Source organism: Vigna angularis, chromosome 3 (genome assembly GCF_016808095.1).
Source record: "Vigna angularis cultivar LongXiaoDou No.4 chromosome 3, ASM1680809v1, whole genome shotgun sequence".
NCBI classification, from domain to species: Eukaryota; Viridiplantae; Streptophyta; class Magnoliopsida; order Fabales; family Fabaceae; genus Vigna; species Vigna angularis.
This window is the reverse complement of record NC_068972.1, coordinates 37,998,221-38,017,766: the sequence shown is the minus strand read 5'-3', so window position 1 is coordinate 38,017,766 and position 19,546 is coordinate 37,998,221. Positions and strand designations below refer to the sequence as shown.

Sequence of the window (19,546 nt, the reverse complement as noted above, 5' to 3'; positions counted from 1 at the left end):
ACCCCCTAATGTTACTTCCACCACAAGGAAAAATCTTAGAGAAACTTACAAATCGCAAAAACAGATTTAGGCGCATGATCAAAGACCGAGAATAGAAGGAGAAAAAGGAATAGAAACTTACTTACTCTATTGAAAAAATTGATTGGTAGATATTGAAGACAACTCCGTAATGATCTCTTAGGAACTTCCTGATTGTCAAATAGATGACCGAGGATTAAGAAAACTTAGAGACAAGGTAGAGAGAGTTCAGAAAACGAGTTTTAGAGAGTTGAACTATGTTTTAAGTAATGAGACGAGTGTAGAAAATTTTATTTATACTATCGACTCATTTTAATATAAAATAATCAGTCTCATTATTTTAAAACACCTATCTACTCTAACATACTATTTTATCATTATATATAATAGTATATTTAATTATTTATTTTATAGTCATATATATAGTTTAAACTTAAACCTATATATACTAAGTTGAACTGATTAAATAATTTGGGAAGCATATAGTTTTATATAAATAATATGTAAGTATATTATTTTATTTTTTATATCTATTTAAGTATATTTATTCAATTAATTAACTATTTTTTTATTGTAGTTGGGTAAGATGTAAATAATATATATACGTCGTTTCACTAAACATACTATGACCTAAAATAAGAATTGTAAATATCTTTTTGGCCTAACATTAAGGCTGATATTTCGCATCAATCTTATTTATAGGCATATTAGTATAATTAATTAATCAATTAATGAATTTATAAGTTTAAATTGAATTATTTTGCCTAAAATTGCCTATTTTTTTTATTATAATTATTTTTGAGTGAATTATTTGATTTATTAGTATCTATAATAAATTATCTAACTATTCATTTCACGGCTATATTTAACATTTATTCAAATATATAAAGTTGGATACCAAATTCACCCACGTTTGTTGAAAGTGACTCAAAATCTTCTTACTTTGATTGAAGATTATCAGGCGTTGGACTCCAAGCTTGCTTAGTTTAGTGAGATCATTTAATTATTTAGTGTGACAAGATCAAGTTGTGCCTTTTATAAACTAAGTTCTTTGTCTTTTACTATATTGTTTCGTCTTACTTTGTATTAGCTTTGTTCAATATACAGTGGTCATAGGAATCTACTAAGATACAAAAGATTTAAAAAAAAAGCTCATATTTAAAAACAAAAATTATTAAAAATTCAAATGTTTGCACTTATGCAAAAATGGTTGAAAATATAGAAAAATATTTAAACGGAAGTATACTCACAAATAAAAATAAAAATATAAATAAAAACATATAAAAATTCAACACATTTCAAGACTCACTCTACAAATACTCGTAAAAATCTGTATTACTTAAGATATATTTTTTTAACAAAAACTTAACCTTCCTATAATTATTTTTGATAAAACTATAAAATTTTCTTATGCAACTTTTGTGGACAAACCTGTAAACTCTTCTAATACAATTTTTTTTTTGACAAAATTGCAAATCCTTCCCAAGAAAAAAAATGTAAATACTCTAATAATACTGTTGATGCTGAAATGGGACGAGGATAATCGCCGCTGTAAGTTCCTGTGTGTCGAACGTTTGTCCTGCTCCTTGCTCCGAGTGATTGATCGGTGTGTGGGGGGTGACCTGCAGAATACACTTCGACGCTCAAGTCAGAATCTTCTTTATAGGTCTTTAGTAATTCAATAGTGAGTAAAAATGAGTTTACCCTTATTTATAGAGTTTAGAAGAATCTGACCAATTAATTTACCTCTTAATGGTCATTAATACCTCTTAATGGTCATTAATACCCATTGTAATATTAACTGTGCATTAATTCTGCTCAACTGCTGTAGGGACCGAGCGGTCGTGAGACGCTTTCTTATTCATTAACCGCTCGGTCTTGTCCATCCAGTTTGTCACTGTATCCGATCGGTCGGCTATAAGCCCATAGTAACATAGGGCCCCCAAGCCCTAGAAAAATCTCAGACATTGCGTAGGGTTTAGGATTCTTTACATTCCCAAGCTATGACAGCTCACCGAGCGTCACGTCCCTTTAGGGTCTGCAAAATGGCGGGAATACTGGGAGTCGAAGAGTCGCGACTGTAAAAAGAGCGGGAAAAGTGTAAGATGTAACGTCACGACGTTTGAATCGTCAGATCTTTTCCCTTTGAACGCTCCAGATGAGTTTGATGAACCGCCTTCACCATCTATAAATAGTGGTAGGTTCATCCCATATTTTCACTTTTACGCTCGACCTCTTTGACTATCGAACGATTTCCCTAACCTTTTCCCTTTCAAAAGCTTCAAACTCAGTCTTCACGGTAAATTATGTCTTCTTCAGTTGCTTCTGAGTCTTCCGGGAGAGAAGGTGAGGAGTATGTTGATGGCACTTCTTCTTCTTCTTCTTCTGTCAACTCCGATACCGACAATGAGAGAAATCCTCCCGTCGGCCACCAGGCCAAATCCCCAGCCTCTAAGAATTATTCCCGCCTACTTGAAGACAGTGAAAACGAGGAGGTGGGAATACACGTGGATTATACCGGCGCGTGGGACGAAAGGAGCGAAGCCCTGCATGACGTCGTTGGCTACGATTGGGCTCCCCACGGGGTGACACTTTATGCCACCTCCGCCATTACCAGACATGCACTAAAGGAGCTAGTCAGTAGGCTTAGCTTCGTGAAGGCGGTCGACGATGCAGATTTCTTTAGACTGGCGCTCTGCCGATTGAACAAGCGGGCGTGCCACAGTCGGGAAGGGTAAGCCTCAGACTTTTTCTATGCATATTCAACCTTCTTTTGCAACCTGAAAGTCCTCTTGCCCTTTTCAAACTTTCAAATGGGCGTTATCAAGGAACTCAACGTGGCGCCTACCCAACTTTATCCGAACGGTTGGGCTTTTATACAAGCCTTCTCGATCGTCTGTGCCATTCTCGCCCTTTATCCCACCCCAGCTTCTTTTCTCTACTTTTTCCGAGTCACGTCGCACCCTAACCAACCTTGGGTTTCCCTCATCTCAATTAAAGAGAGACAACTTTTCACACTATTCAACACATCGTATAAGGATTTTAAGGGAAATTTCCTCAAGGTTGTTCCTCTAGAGGCCGGTTATTCTTATTTCTACTTTCTGGACGACCAACCTAAGTTTCCCTTCAATTGGACCGATCGTCCTAAGAAGGTGGTTTCATGGCCCAAATCTTCGATGTCACCGGACGAGCTGGAGTTGATAAGCCAGTTAATTCAGATACCCCTCAAGACCTCCTCTCGGAAGCTCATTAGCTTCCTGGACTCTAAGGTGATCATTGCAAAAGATAAACATACACAAACAAACAAAGACAACAATAAGGGTAAGCTAATGATAAAAAAATTATACATAGTAATATATAATTTAACATACAATTCCAATCACACAAATATTTGAATATTCTCCATATTTACACCACTTACTTAGGCTTAGCCAAAGCCTTTACAATCTAGTATAAATGTCGAGCCATGGAAAGGTTCTGCACTTGTGTGGTGGAACAACTGACTCACTCAAAGCTGTCACACAAGATTAGTCCTTGAAATACGCCCTTTGCCACCATGAAGAAAGGCCCTCAAGCTAGAACCTCCTAATCCTCTCACGACATGACTCATCACTCTCTAATTGAGCATGGATGATCATTAGAGTGTCAGAATAACCTCCATATCGGCTTCTTACAATTTATACTAGTTCCAAATGAAATCCCCCAATAAGAAATTCTTCTTTGGAACTCTTTTCACATGATACTCAAAATCCATACCTCACATATTACTTGAACATCATCATCACATCTCACACATAATCATATTCATATACATATACTTCACACAAACATTGCATATTATCACATGAAACCTCTCCTTATACATTAAACAACCAGAAACACGCTTAGAAGTCATTAAAAGTCACATAATAACATAATTTTCTTTAAGGCATCTTATTACCCACATTTAGGCAAGGAAAACAGCTCTTAAACCCTCACTAACAGCTCCAGAAGGATCCAAAACCCCCAAATAAAAAAAAACGTCCAAAAGGGACTTCCGGAACCCCAAATTTGAGATATCGAAAACTGAAAAAAAACCCAAAATCTGCTAAGTTGCACCCAACGCCCCAAAAATGGGCACCCGTGCACCAGACCCCTGGAGCAAGGGCGCTAAGGGGGCGCCCAAGCGAATTCTTCTCGCAAAAACGCTCAGGGGCCCCTTGAAGGGCGCCCAGCATTGCACCAGGTACTAAATTTCACCTATTTGGACTTTGGTGACCCTCTAGACAAGTTTAAATGATTCCTAAACACACTTAGGAATTGAGAAACATTTGAAAACATACCCCTAACTTGACTTGACCACTCCAAACCCCAAATTGACCTATGAAAACCCAAATTTACTCCTATAAGCTACCTAAACTCAAATGTACACTTTCTAACCCCTATATCAGTTTCCCAACTGCATAACCAGGTTCAAACACACTTGCTAGTACACCCCAACACCCGAGATTTCTCACAGTCTCTCTGTTTCAAGATCTCACCATTCAAAGCCTCAAATTAGACTAAAAACCTCTAAGAACTCATTCTAAGATGACATCAATTGTCCTATACCATATTTTTCTCATTAAATAGCCTAGAAAAGTCCTAATGGATCTTATAACACACTCCCAACTGTCCAAAGCAGTCAACACCTCTTCCAATTCTCACTACTCAAAACCCCCAATTTTTCCACTAAAACACTTAAAAACTTCAACAATGAACCCTAATCTTTGCTCCATATCAGTTTTCAACCATTTAACTCTTCTAACAATTCCCAATTAACCACATAACAGTGATAGACCAATTGCCATCTCACTCCAATACCAAATTCTCAATTTCACTCACCAAAACCTCTCTTTAAAGCTTGAAACTCAAGTAACTTGACCAATATTTCACACAACCACTTGAATTCAATTTCAAACATTTCAACATCATCATCATACTCAATTATAACAATATTAATCATCACAATCACACTATACCACTTATATTCAAAATCACCAATCAAACATACATTTTATACACCCAATCATACCAATTTTCTCAAAATAATCTATAACTCATAGAGACATCAAATTTATAAGACAAGTTCTAGCTTTCCTTACCTTACAAGAAACAACCTCAACCCACAAAAATGTCCCGCGAGTAGTTTGAAACGGAAGAAATTCCTAAAACGGACCTACGAGGCACTGAAATTGAAATGGACAGAGTTCCTAGAACTCTAAATTCACCAAGAGCAAGAAAAGAGAATAAAATGATAAATGCATAACAGTTTTGTGCATGATCATTGACCGAAGTAAAGAGGACAGAAAAATGAGTAGAAACTTACTTGCTCTAAAACATAAATTGATCGGTTGGATTTGTAGATCATGACGCCCTAATAGTCTAGACACCTCCTAATTGTCAAATAGATGACTCAGGAGTTAGAACACTTAGAGAGAGGGTAGAAAACCCTAGAAAAGTGGTTTCTAGAGAGATGATACGTTTTAAAATAATGAAACTCGTTTATAACAACAAAACTATTTATAATAAAATCGTTTAATAAAAATAATCGAGTCTCATTATTTTTTAGACTACCATCACTTTTAAAAATACCATTTTGTGGGGTTTTACATATTATCCACACCCAACTCGTTTCATTGTCGTTCCTAGATTTTTTTTTAAATTACTAATTAAACTATAATTCTTTTCCCAAAAGTCCATTAATATTTAATTTTATGTTTAATAGGTTTTTTCAAAAGATACAATTAAACTAATCAAGACACTAATATAATAATAATTAAAAAAAATGTTTAAAACCAAAACCAAATTTACAAATAAGCTTTCTTAAAGTTTAAATTAAATAGAGAAATTGAGTTCAAAACTAACATCTTCTTTTCAAAATTACATTTCAAAATAGTAAAATTTTCCAACCACTTATCCTCAGATTAACCGAATTTTGAAACTACTTGAACTAATTCAGCCTAGTTTTTAACTGAGTGGAGGAGTTTTGTTAAAACATGTTTATACAACTACTGCATAACATATTCATCTTTCTTTTTTTCAATTAATGCATCATTAGTAAGAGGAGAGTTTTATTTAAGTTTTGATTTATGTAAAACTTTAAAATTATAAAATGAATAAAATGAATTTTATAATATAGAACCCAATGATTCTGATGGTATAAAGTTTTGGCTAATCTCCTTCATCTTCCTTTTGCTCGCACAGACACCATTTTTTCAGATTCTCAGCTGCCGACTAAAATTTGCCTGTGCGTACCCTTCAATAACGCACTTTGAATTCGTCACTCAATTTTACTTTTTTGTTATGGTTTTGTTGGTTTGAATAGACTGGTAGATGAATTTTGAGAGGATAGGTTTAGTTTGTTTTGAATTGACTCATAGATGATGAATATGAGAAGATGAAATTAAAAGAAAAATAAAAGGGATAAAAATTAAACTTGTTTAAATTAAGAGAAGAAAAGGAGGAAAGAAAATAAAAAAATTATAAAAGGTGAGTAAAATTTTGGTGAGAGTTATTTGATAGATATAATAAATTTTTATAAAAATTATAAAAATAATATTATCAATTAATTTTAATTAAATAATAAATTATAGTTTTATTATTATTATTAAGAATTATAATTTTATTATTATTATTATTTATGTTATTTTATATTTATAATTATCTTATTGTTATCATTATTTTTAAATTTATTAATAAAATTTTAATATTTTTTCTAGACAAAAATTATTAATTATAAATAAGTTTAATGAGTAAATTCGTTTTTATTTATTTAAATAGAGTTAATTTATTTTTTTTATGTTAAATAATTTTTAAAAAATATAAATATAAATTATCTCTTATTTTGAGACTTGTCAAATTAGACACGTTATACCTTTTAAATTTTAACACTCATACTAAATTAATTGTATTTAAGAAATGAATGGAAAAAAAATCTAAATATAAAAATTAAATTATTAATTAATCTTTATAAATAATTTGTCACAATTTAATTTATCTGTTATAAGCCTAAAATATAATTATATATTTAAATATATTTAAATATATTTATTTAACCCAAAATATTATTGCTGAAGAACTAAGTAATTACATTTCTAACTTATCAACACGTAGTTAGTATATTTTGTTTCTTGTGTCGATCTTTAAATTCACTTTTGTTACTATCATTTCATCGTCTTCTTTAAATTATAAATTAGCATTTTAAATATTGAACACTTCTTATAGTTAGAAATCGCAATATATCGACTATATACAAATTACTTATTCAATAATAGATCTATAATAAAAAAAATTATTTATTATTTATTTTGTTTTGTTATTTATCGAATATTTGTTTAAATGTTATCTACATGTATTTTAAAATATGTGAATATTTATAAATATTTTTAAATTTTTAAATTAAAATCTAAATAAAATTATACAAGAAAATATAAAATAAATATAAATATAAATATAAATTAATTTTAATTTTAATTAAATTAAAATTTAAAAAAACATAAATTAAATTTTAATTTTAATTATTCATAATAAATATTTACATAGTTATAAGTGGTATAATATCTATCACTCGTTTATAAACAAATATTAAAATATTTGTTATTTCTATAAATACATGTAAATATCAATTTTTATTTTTGTCTTTCCTACTAACAATATTAATATTAGATATTATATATATAATTATAATTATAATTTATTTATATTGAAAACAATGTGTTTGGTTTTTGATACTGGGTTTTATAAATGTGTGGACATGCAACCCTAGTAACAACACAAGGCACAAATACTTTGAAATCCGTTGTTAAAGTTGAGTAATAGGTTCTCTAAGTTTCTGGTCATGGCTTCTAATGGAGAAAATCTTGCTCAGAAAAACCAAGTGGTAGTGGTTCTGATACCTTTCCCTGCACAAGGCCATCTCAATCAGCTTCTGCATCTCTCAAACCTTATCTCATCACACAACATACCAGTTCATTATGTTTCCACTGTCACTCACATTCGCCAAGCCACTCTTCGTCACCACAAATCCATTTCTAACATTCATTTCCATGCCTTTGATGTTCCAACCTTTCTTTCCTCTTCTCCCAACTCAAACAGTTCAGAAACTGATTTCCCGTCTCATCTAATTCCTTCATTCGAGGCCTCCATGCATCTTCGACAGCCTGTGGGAAAACTTTTTCAATCCCTCTCATCTCAAGCCAAAAGGGTCATAGTCATCTATGACTCCCTCATGGGATCAGTGGTACAAGATTCCACAACCATTCCAAATGCTGAGAATTACACTTTTCACAGCATATCTGCTTTTTACAACTTCCTTTATTTTTGGGAGGAAATGGGGAAGCCTTCGCTTAATGGAGTCCGTGTCCCGGAATTTCCTTCTCTTGAAGGATGTTTTCCCGCCGAGTTCATTGATCTCATGACTAAACAATTTGAATTCCTCAAAATCGGTGATGGAAACATCTACAACACAAGCAGGGCCATTGAAGGTCCTTATATTAAGTTGCTGGAGAATATCGAAGGCGGCAAGAAGGTCTGGGCTCTGGGGCCTTTGAACCCTTTGGCCGTTGAGAAGAAAGATTCAAAAGTAAGGCATCCATGCTTGGAGTGGCTTGATAAACAAGAGCCAGATTCAGTGATATACGTGTCTTTTGGGACAACAACAACTTTGAAAGTGGAACAGATCCAACAGGTTGCAACTGGGTTAGAACAAAGCAAACAGAAGTTCATCTGGGTGCTGAGACATGCTGATAAAGGGAACATCTTTGATGAAAATGAAGCAAAAAAACTTGATCTTCCAAATGGGTTCGAGGAGAGAGTGAAAGGCATGGGGGTGGTTGTGAGGGATTGGGCACCCCAATTGGAAATTCTGAGCCACCCTTCAACAGGGGGGTTTATGAGTCATTGTGGATGGAACTCGTGCTTAGAGAGCATATCCCTGGGGGTGCCAATGGCAACATGGCCCATGCACTCAGACCAGCCGAGAAACGCAGTTTTGGTGACAGAGGTTCTGAAGGTTGGATTGGTTGTGAAGGATTGGTCGCAGAGGAAGTCGTTGGTGAGTGCTTCAGTTGTTGAGAATGGTGTGAGAAGGTTGATGCAAACAAAGGAAGGTGATGAGATGAGAGAGAGAGCAGTAAATCTGAAAAAGGCCTTCCAAATATCAAAGGATGAAGGTGGAGATTCTCGCATGGAAATGAAATCTTTCGTTGCCCATATCACTAAATAGTATCTGATGCGCTGATAGTAGTGTGCTGTAGTTCCCAGTTGAATAGGGCAGAGGGGATTCAATAGGGTACACGAAGTTAAAGAAACAGGTTGGTAAAAAAGAAAATACACAGCTTTTCTGTTTGTTGAGACATTGTCTGGCAACTTATGGGATGAATTTGATGCTAAGCTGACATTTTACAACACTTAAACTTTCATGTCAAAAGAATATAAAAATATAATATCAACAATAAAATAATATCATGATCCATAAAATAATATGATGGTTTCCTCCATCATTGCGTTTTCCATTTGACTCCCAACCATGTTGTTTTGTTGCGTCTCTTCAGTGGTCGTTAAGTCTGTTCCTTGTTTTTCTCGCTTGGGCTTTGGAGGGTCAAGCCTTCGGTGGGCTTTGAAGAGTTGCTCCTTGCCGCTGGGCTTTGAAGGGTCGTCGCCACAGCTCCTTTTTGTCGTGCTTGCTCAGAAGCTTTCTCTTCTCCGACGACAACATGAAGTTCCTATTCACTGCCTCGTGTCTCCTGCGACTCCTCCCACGACATTGATCCTTATCCTCTCCAAGGAGCACATGAGCCATCGTGCGATTATAACATCATCCTAACCACATGTTGGTAATTATTTTTTATAGTTGTTATATATTTTTACACTTGTAAATTTTATATTAAAATTGTGACTAATTTCAAAATATCAAAATATAAAATTACAAAATATTAAAATTAAAAACTTCATAAATTATAAAAAATAATAAAATAGTATATGACACAACTCTATGTAATAATATGACATATCATAATTAGTAAATATTTTTTAATCAACAAAAATATTTAATAATACTTAACAGATATAATTTTTTTATTAAAATCTCAATTAAATATTTTTTTATATTATATCAATAATTATTTTTTTTAAAATAAAAAATTACATACAGATTTTGCATATATAACTACATATGAATTTTTTTCTTATGTAATTACATACAAATTTTTCATATGTAATTACGTATGAATTTTTTTGTATCACTAGTAAAAAATAGCTTATAACATCGAATATTTTTGGTCTTCCAGGTCGAATTCGAAAACAACGTCATATTGGGAGACGTTAAATTGACATCGAATTAAAAAATTTCGACGTCGTCGAATTTTCTCAATATACGATGTTACTTTAACCTCGAATTTTGTCAAGTTAATCAATTTTTTTAAAATAATTGTAATCCTTTTTTATAACTCTACGAGACCTGAAAAGCAGAATTATAAACGGTAATATAGGATCAACAACAAATAATAATAAGAAACAACAAACAAGTTCAATCAAACAACAAACAAGTTTAATTAAACAACAACAAACAAGTTCAACCAAACAACAACAACAACAAACATGTTCAACAAAAAAAACAAGTTCAACAAATAAGTTCTTCAAAACGAAAACGAAAACTAACCTTCAAAAGGTGGGTTCATCGGTATAAAGTGTTGCCACCAGTGAGAGAGAAAGACAAATGCTCATATGAAGGACAAGAACACGAAAATAATCGGTGAAAACAAACGAAAATCATACCTAAAGTAGTTAATTAACATGTATTTGTATCAAATGAAAGAAATATTACAAGTGATGATCGTCAAACTTTGTTCGAGAAAAGTTTGAGCGGGGAAGAGGATCTCGCGCGCTAAGATAAAGTGAATGAATTTTCAATCTTCCGCTCAAATTTTTATTGAATTCACTAACCTTTTGACGTCTAACGCTGAGACATTCGATGTTTTATATCCTTTTACGTTGAATTATAGTTCTAAACGACCTTTAATAATTACATTTATTTACAAAATTGTCACCGGTCATTTTTAACGTTGGCTATTGAATGGTTAGACGTTGAACGCATGACGTTATACGCTATTTTTGCACTAGTGTATGTAATTACATACGGATTTTTTTGTATGTAACTTACCTACGACCATTTTATATGTAGATTTTTGTATGTATGTAATTCGTATGTAACACTATTTTACATACACATTTTAGGTTTTACATACGGATTTTGGTCTTATGTAACTGCGTTTTTTCTTGTAGTGATAATTAAGTCTTGTTATAAGCTATTACTCATATTTTTCAGTTTCACATAACTCGTTCCTAATATAATTTTAAGATTAATAAAGTTGTACACAGAAATTACACACTAGTACAAAAATACCGTATAACGTTGGTGTTGTTCGGCCTATTACGTCGAATTCGAGGCCAACGTCATATCGTGATCGACGTCAGATTTTAAAAATTCGATGTTAATTAACGTCAGACATAGAACAATCTAACGTTAGACATAAAGAAAATTGACGCCAAATATTTCTCTATATCCGACGTCAATTAACGTATATTGCATTTATAACCGACGTCAATTTATGTCTTTTTTTTAAAAAAGAATTCGTCAATATTTTTTTTCACTAAAACCATGAAAAATCAATATATAACACAAGAATACACCATAAAAAATTCCATAATTTTAGAAGTAGTAACAACCAACAAAAAGTGCAATAACCAATGAAAATGCAACAACCAATACATATAAAAAATAAAAGGTTTAATCCTTTTCGACATCCCTATTTGTGTAGGAATGTCTGAGATAGGTCCTCGTTTTCTAAAGTGTATCAAAATGGTCCTTAATTTTGAAAATTGATATCAATTGAGTCCTTTCCGTTAAGTTGGCTGGACGGCGTTAAAAAAATTGATGAGTGGGATGTTGAGATGACGAACGAACGCTCGTCCACCAGCGAACAAACGCTCGTCCACCAGGGAACGAACGCTCGTCGACCACCGAACGAACGGTCGTCCAGCAGTAAGAGGTCGACGAGCGTTCGTTCGCTGTTGGACGAGCGTCAGGTCGTCATCTCAGCATCCCACTCATTAATTTTTTTAACGCCGTCCAGCCAACTTAACGGAAAGGACTCAATTGATATCAATTTTCAAAATTAAGGACCATTTTGATACACTTTAGAAAACGAGGACCTATCTCAGACATTCCTACACAAATAGGGATGTCGAAAAGGATTAAACCAAAATAAAAAATAAAACTAACCGTGAAGGTGCACGGTAATAGGTGTTGCTATGAGGGAGAAAAGAGAACTCAAAGGTGCTCCAAATGGTGTCTATGCACGAAACTAATTAGTTAAATGAAAGGAAATCATACATAAAGTCATCAATCAACAGACATTTGTGTTAAGTGGAACAAACATTACCTTCGATGGTCGTCAAAGAGAACTTAACGATGCTCTCACGAAACTAATCGATTAAAATTAAAGGAAATCATACATAAAGTCATCAATCAATGAACATTTGTGTTAAGTGGAAGAAACATTACCTTTGAGGGTGGCTGAAAGCTTCCCTAGAGACGTTCGACCGACAATGAAGAAAGTGCACACAAAAATAGTGAAGCAAGTGTTCTTTCTCGCGTTCTTTAAATATCTTCTTGTTCTCAAATTAACGTCTGTTCCTCTTACTAACAGACGTCTAATGGGTCTCTTAAAATATCTTCGCGCTCATTTTTTTTTTAAATTCGAACACTAAAAGACGTATGTTCTTTCACCAACATATTTCAAAAAGACAATTAACGTTTGTTCCTCTTAACAACAAACGTCTAATGGGTCTCTTATAATATCTTCGCGCTCAATTCTTTTTGATTTTGAACACTAAAAGACATTTGTTCTTTCACCAACAGACTTCAAAAAGGCAATTAACGTTTGTTTCTCTTACCAACAGACGTCTAAGGGGTGTCTTAAAATATCTTTGCGCTCAATTTTTTTTTGAATTTGAACACTGAAAGACGTCTGTTCTTTCACCAAGAGACTTCAAAAAGGCAATTAACGTTTGTTCCTCTCACTAAAAATAGTCTAATGGGTCTCTTAAAATATTTTTGCACTTGATTTTTTATGAATTTGAACATTAAAAGACGTATATTCTTTCACAAACAGATTTCGAAAAGACAATTAACATTGGTTCCTCTGACCAACAGACGTCTAATGGGTCTCTTAAAATATCTCCCCGCTTAATTTTTTATTAATATGAACACTAAAAGACATTTGTTATTTCACCAACAAACTTCAAAAAGGCAATTAACATCGATTCCTCTCACTAAAAAAAGTCTAATGGGTCTCTTAAAATATTTTTGCACTTAATTTTTTATGAATTTGAACATTAAAAGTCGTCTATTCATTCACCAATAGATTTCAAAAAGACAATTAACTTTTGTTCCTCTCACCAACAAACGTCTAATGAGTCTCTTAAAATATATTCCCGCTTAATTTTATATTAATTTGAACACTAAAAGACATGTGTTATTTCACCAACAGACCTCAAAAAGGAAATTAACGCCTGTTCCTTTGACAAACAGACGTCTAATGGGTCTCTTAAAATATCTTCGTGCTTAAGTTTTTAAGAATTTGAACACTAAAAAACGTCTGTTCTTTCACCAAAAGACTTCAAAAAAGAAAATTAACGTCTATTCTTCTCACCAATCGACGTCTATAATGGGTCTCTTAAAATATCTTCGCACTTAATTTTTTATGAATTTGAACAATAAAAGACGTATGTTCTTTTACCAACAAACTTCAAAAAGGCAATTAACGTTTGTTCCTCTAACAACCGACGTCAATCGCGTGATTTTATTTACAATATCGCCACCGATCATTTTTAATGTTGGGTGCTTTGTTGTCTGACATTGAATGTTAGACGTTGTACGCCTATTTTATACTAGTGACATTTAATAGTTTTTAAATACTATTAAAAAGACTAAAAGCTATCATATTTGTTCAAACCTATCTAAATAACTATATTTTGTTAAAGTATTAGAAATTAAGAAATAAAAACAAATTTAGAAGACAAAAGAAATATATTGAATTATTAAAATAGAAAGCAAAACTAGACTGAATTTTAAAAGGTGAGATAAATGACAAAAATTAGTGCCAACTCAAGTTCATACATAAATAAAAAAGATAATTCCAGTTCTCATCCTTTGAAAACTTTACAAAATAATGATGGAGTGGCTTATATTTATACTTATTTAACACATATTAAAAGATAAAATTATTTAGTAAACTTTCCAAAAAAACATAAAATACAAAATAAAGAAAGATAGTATCAAATTAAAGTAAAATTTTGATGAGTCAAAATATTATTTTTGTAATTTCCTATAGACACCTAAATATCGTTCGACCCAACTACCCCAACCTCTTTTCCTGACATTCGTTGCCAAAAGTTGAATAATTGCATCTCTAAGTTTCTAGTCATGGCAGTAGTGCAAAAATCGCTTTTTATGACAGGTAAAAATGATCAATTATGACAGGTGATATGTTGTCATAGTTCTTGGCATCATAATAGGTCTGCACTTTTTATGACAGGATACCATCATTTGATTTTGCCGCCTCAATACCCAAAAAATATCTAAGTTTACCAAGATCTGTGGTCTGAAAATGATTGCAAAGATGTTGTTTCATTTGAGAGATGTCATGATTGTCCCTTCATATAAAAAGGATGTCATCAACATATAGTATGAAGTAGACAAAATAAAAGACTAAATGACACTAGTAAAAAATATGGATTTTAACTTGCCCATTTGACATCGGTTTCATTGCAACCGAAGCATAAAATGGTGCGGTGACATTTTTGTAATTATTGCAAACATATATGTCTCAGTTCAAAAAAAATCGAAGCCTGAACAAGTCTATGACCTCGGTTGTTTAGAGAACCGATGGCATATAGTAATTAGCCTCAGTTGTTTAAAGAACTGACGTATAAAATAACTGAAAATATTTTTTTTTAAAGGCTTTATAGAACCAAGGTCGTAGAGGCTTATTGTCTCAGTTGAAAAAATAACCAAGGTAATAACATGCGTTTAGGGTTAAATTTCGCAAACAGCGGCATTTTTAAACAGAAGTCATCTTCTGCACCGCTACTCTCTCTTGTCTTCGATTTCGCGACTACCATCTTCAACATTTCTTTTAATTTTTCGTTGATTAAGTGCTTAGGAATGATTTTATTTCATTTTGAACGATTGTTTTATTAAAATCTAGAGATAAATTATAAGTATTCTTAATAAATCTCTATAGATACCACACTTGAGATACTACGATGCACTAGTACACTTGGTGTAATTGATTATTAGAAATATATAAGTCTACATTAATAAACATGCTTATTTGGAACCTGATGCATACGTGAACCTGATGCATACGTAACACACTATGATTTTCTGAGGTGAAATTCGTTGGAACTCCTCCCTACACCTAGGAAATACTTTGTACTCTCTCATTTTTTATCTATCAAAAAACTCTCCCAGAACCTCTAACCCATCCCTTTAGTCTCTTCTTTTCCCCCAAATCATTCTTACTTCCTTTCTACCCATCATTTCTCCATTCCCCATCTCCTTCAAGACCTTTTTTTATCATATCTCTATCAACGAGCCACTATTGCCATTGTGCTAGGACCTTCGTAGCACATGATTGAAGAAGTGTTAACGTCATCTCCCTTTTCTTATTCTCTTTGTTTCAATATTGTGACTGGGTGTTGGAATGATGATCAATTTTATATTGTGTATGAGTTTGAGAAGAGTAAGATTGTTGGAATGTGTAGATGGTGGCTCTCGGTTTGTCTTTGTGATTGATAGAAAGTTGTGAATTTTTCTTTCCTTTTGTTGATGCAGTAGGAAAGTAGGAAAATAGGACAAGGAAAGGAACTAATTTGAAGGGTGATTCCTTATTGAATTTACCTGAATCGCTTCAATTTCCTTAACTATGAAGACATGGGTTTTTGTCATGAAGTTTCAATTAGTGGGTAGGAGAGGAAAAAACAAAAATGGGGGAGTGGTTGAGTACGAGTGAGTGAAGGAGTGTCCTGTGAGATGTTTCATGATGACAAATTGGAAGGGTTAAAAATGAAAGTAGTATTAGAGGAATGGGTGAAGAAGGATGAGTCTCTAATGAATTTGTAAATTGTTTGGTGTTCTCTATTTTATTTATTTTTACTTTTGATCTTTGTTGAAGGATTGAGATATAAGCACTGGCACTAAAGATGTGCTTTTCTCAATGGGTATGGAGGTGAAAGAGGAATAAGATAATTGCGGTGTAAGAGGGTGAGAATTGAGATTGTTGTATGGTCCCAATGACATAGAGAAAGCAAACCCTAAAAGGTATGATGGTTGAGTAATGTGAGGACCAAATTAGTAAATTTTGGAATATAATTGACACAAGCAAAGTAAGAACCAAATTGAAACTTTCCACAAGTAAGACCAACAGAATAATTTAAGCCTTCATTTTGTACGAGGAACTCATTTATGAGTTCTTCAAACACTTTCTAAAAATACTTAAATGATAAACTCAACTTTCTCTCATTTATTTTTTGTTAAAACAAAAATGTAACAGTTACCGTAAAATAACATCACACATAATGAAAGCGAATATTTTCTACGAAAAAGAACAAACAGAAAACAAAGCAATTTTAAATTAAAAATAAAAAATAATGTGGATTATGCAGAAGCTAGCATTTAATAAATTTTAAAATATAAAAAATTCAGTTATAATGTGCTAAGTAGACACTTAAAATTCATTTTTTTAATTAAAAAATAAAAAATAGCCTAGGTCCCTTGAAACAAACATTAAATAAATTTTAAAAAATAAAAGTTCAATTAGAGTGAGCTAGACCAACGTTAAGAAGTAACTTTTTGAAATGAAAATAAAAATGTAGGACCGACGCCAGCATTTAATAAATTTTAAAATATAAGCAAAATTCAGTTAGAGTGGACTAAATTGACTTTAAGAATTTAATTTTTGAATTAAAAATAAAAAAATGGTATGGTCGTATAGACACTAAGATTTAATAAATTTAAAAAAAAATAATCATTAGAGTGGATTAGACCAACGATAAGAATTTAATTTTTGAATTAAAAATTAAAAATAAAAATAAATGTCGATTAGGCGGATATTAAGTAAATAAAAATAAAAACATTAATTAAAAAATGGGTCAAACCCACTTTAAATGGTGGCAAGCTAAATAATTAATAAAAATAGTAATAATATTGAATATGGTGTGGTCAAGCATACGCTACGAAATATTATGAAGGGCACAAATAGAAATAATAGATTACTTTTATCTTATAATTCATGTAGAGAGCATGCATGGAAGGCCGTCAACTTCATCTATCTTTCTCGGAGTCTCCTTTTCTAGTTCTCCATTTAGCATTTTCAATAAAGTAAGATTCCATTTCCTTTATTCAAATACGTTATTTAATCAAAACAATAAAATTTATATCAAAGTGGATAATTAAAAATAATATTTTTAAATTGTAAAATTAATTTTAACTTTTATTACTATGATTCAATCCAACCCAGTTCATTATTGATTTAGTTGGCTTGGTTTAGATTTTCTTAAAACTTGATGTAACCCTATCCAAACTATTTTAATTGAGTAGGATAATAGATTTGATGGAAACCTATTCTACCTATAAACACCCCTAACTCAAAAATTTATTGAAAAATAATAAAAATTCATAAAATAAATACAAATTACTTGAAAAATACTGTACAACCTTTTTAGTTTTAACATTAAATCACTATCTAGACAGTAAAAGAATAAGTTAAAAAATTAATAACATTGTTGGACCAACAAAAGAAGATGTGCACCGAGTGGCAGAGAAAGAATAGAGAACGAGAACAGACAAAATGAATACTGAATGAATGATACTGTATTATTAAATATGAGAACTCGTGTGTCTGTTAAATACAGATTACAAGGACATCTGTCATGCTGTAATATAAACAGTTGTACAGCAAAATAACACTGACTTATATTTCCTAATATATCCCCTTAAGTTAGATTATTTATTGGCACAACTCCTATGCTTTGTTTCAAACAATCAAACCTATCAATCTACCTATCAATCTTTAAAGGTTTGGTAAACAGATTAGTCAACTACACTTCAGTTTTGCAGTATGCCAAAACAACTCTACCCTTATTCACAATGTCTTTTAGGAAATGAAATTTAACTTCTATATGTTTACTCTTCCCATTGGCTAATGTGATTTTTTGCCAAGTTGATTGCTGAAACATTATCAATCTTCAATTGAATTGGCTTTACCGAAGGTAACTTCAACTCTTCCATCAGCTCTTTGATCCACACGGCTTGACAAGCAGCAAAGTTTCCTGCAATATACTCAGCTTTACAACTTGAGAGTGTCATCACCGGTTACTTTTTAAAGCACCAAGAAATGAGAGCATAATTCACCATGAAGATATTGTAAGAAATCGAGCTGGGGGGTATAATACCAATTATCTGTTATCTGGGAAATACACTTCATTATATAAACTAATTTTCTGAATTAACTATCCAGAACATACAAATACAAACACAACACATTAATCTCTCACAACTTAAACAAACACATACACTTCTCTGTCTCTTTCACAGTACACATGCTCACACCCTTTCTCTTGTACACAATACACAAACATGGAGACTCTCTCCTTTCTTACTGCCCATTCTCCCACGGTGCACACACTACAAGTGTGTCACACTTCATACAAGACTATATCTCCATATTTATAACCTAACATCTCTACTAATCTCCACTACTCTCCACTACTAAGTGGGTAATGATAGTGCTAACACAATACCTAACTTCTTTTACAAATGGGGTGCATAATCTTCAATAAGACAAAACACTTTGTGGCAATGGGTCCATTTAAAGTTTACCCAACAAAACTCCCCCGTAAACTTTAAATTGGTCTTCTTGCACTGTATCCCATCATCTCGATTTTTTTTTCTTCCAGACCTCTGCTCCCTGTTCTCGACTTCTTCTCCCTGGATCATCTAGGTCTTGAGTGTTCCGAATTCCTCCTCTTCAAATCAAACTTTTCCCGAAGCATTCGATCTAGTGGCTCAAATCTCCGCTGCCGGTGCGCCTCTAGAACTCGATCAACCTCTTTACCCAAGAGCTTTGATAGGTCCTTCCACTCCTCGATGACGCACACAAAACTTTCGAAATCATCCGTTCATGATTTCAAACTCTTCTCCACAACTCGGCTGGCAGGCAGCGACTCTCCATTTCTGTCGAGTTGATCTGCCACTTTCTCCTTCAAATTTTCAAACTTCGTCTTGCCTAACACAGTTGTTCCCTACACGCGTCTCTTGAAGATGCCTCCTTTGCTATCTTCTCACCGCTGGACTCCTCCTCACAGGCGTCCTTTTCACCTCAACAATATGGGTCACAGATTTGCTCTTCTTTCTCTGTGGGTTCTCGTTTCCCACAATCCACAA

At 32.8% G+C, this 19,546-nt stretch overlaps 1 protein-coding gene across 1 annotated transcript; it reads left to right on the top strand.

Annotated features, from left to right (window-relative positions):
• Positions 1-7,831: 7,831 nt before the first annotated feature.
• LOC108325612 (zeatin O-glucosyltransferase) lies at positions 7,832-9,500 on the top strand. Its single transcript, XM_017558706.2, has one exon. The coding sequence runs from the start codon at positions 7,877-7,879 to the stop codon at positions 9,260-9,262; it is 1,386 nt and encodes a 461-aa protein (XP_017414195.2). The 5' UTR covers positions 7,832-7,876; the 3' UTR covers positions 9,263-9,500.
• The last annotated feature ends 10,046 nt before the right edge of the window (positions 9,501-19,546 follow it).

Excerpts from the sequence above, each read along its gene's own strand:
- LOC108325612 (XM_017558706.2), top strand. The coding sequence starts at position 7,877 with ATGGCTTCTAATGGAGAAAATCTTGCTCAGAAAAACCAAGTGGTAGTG.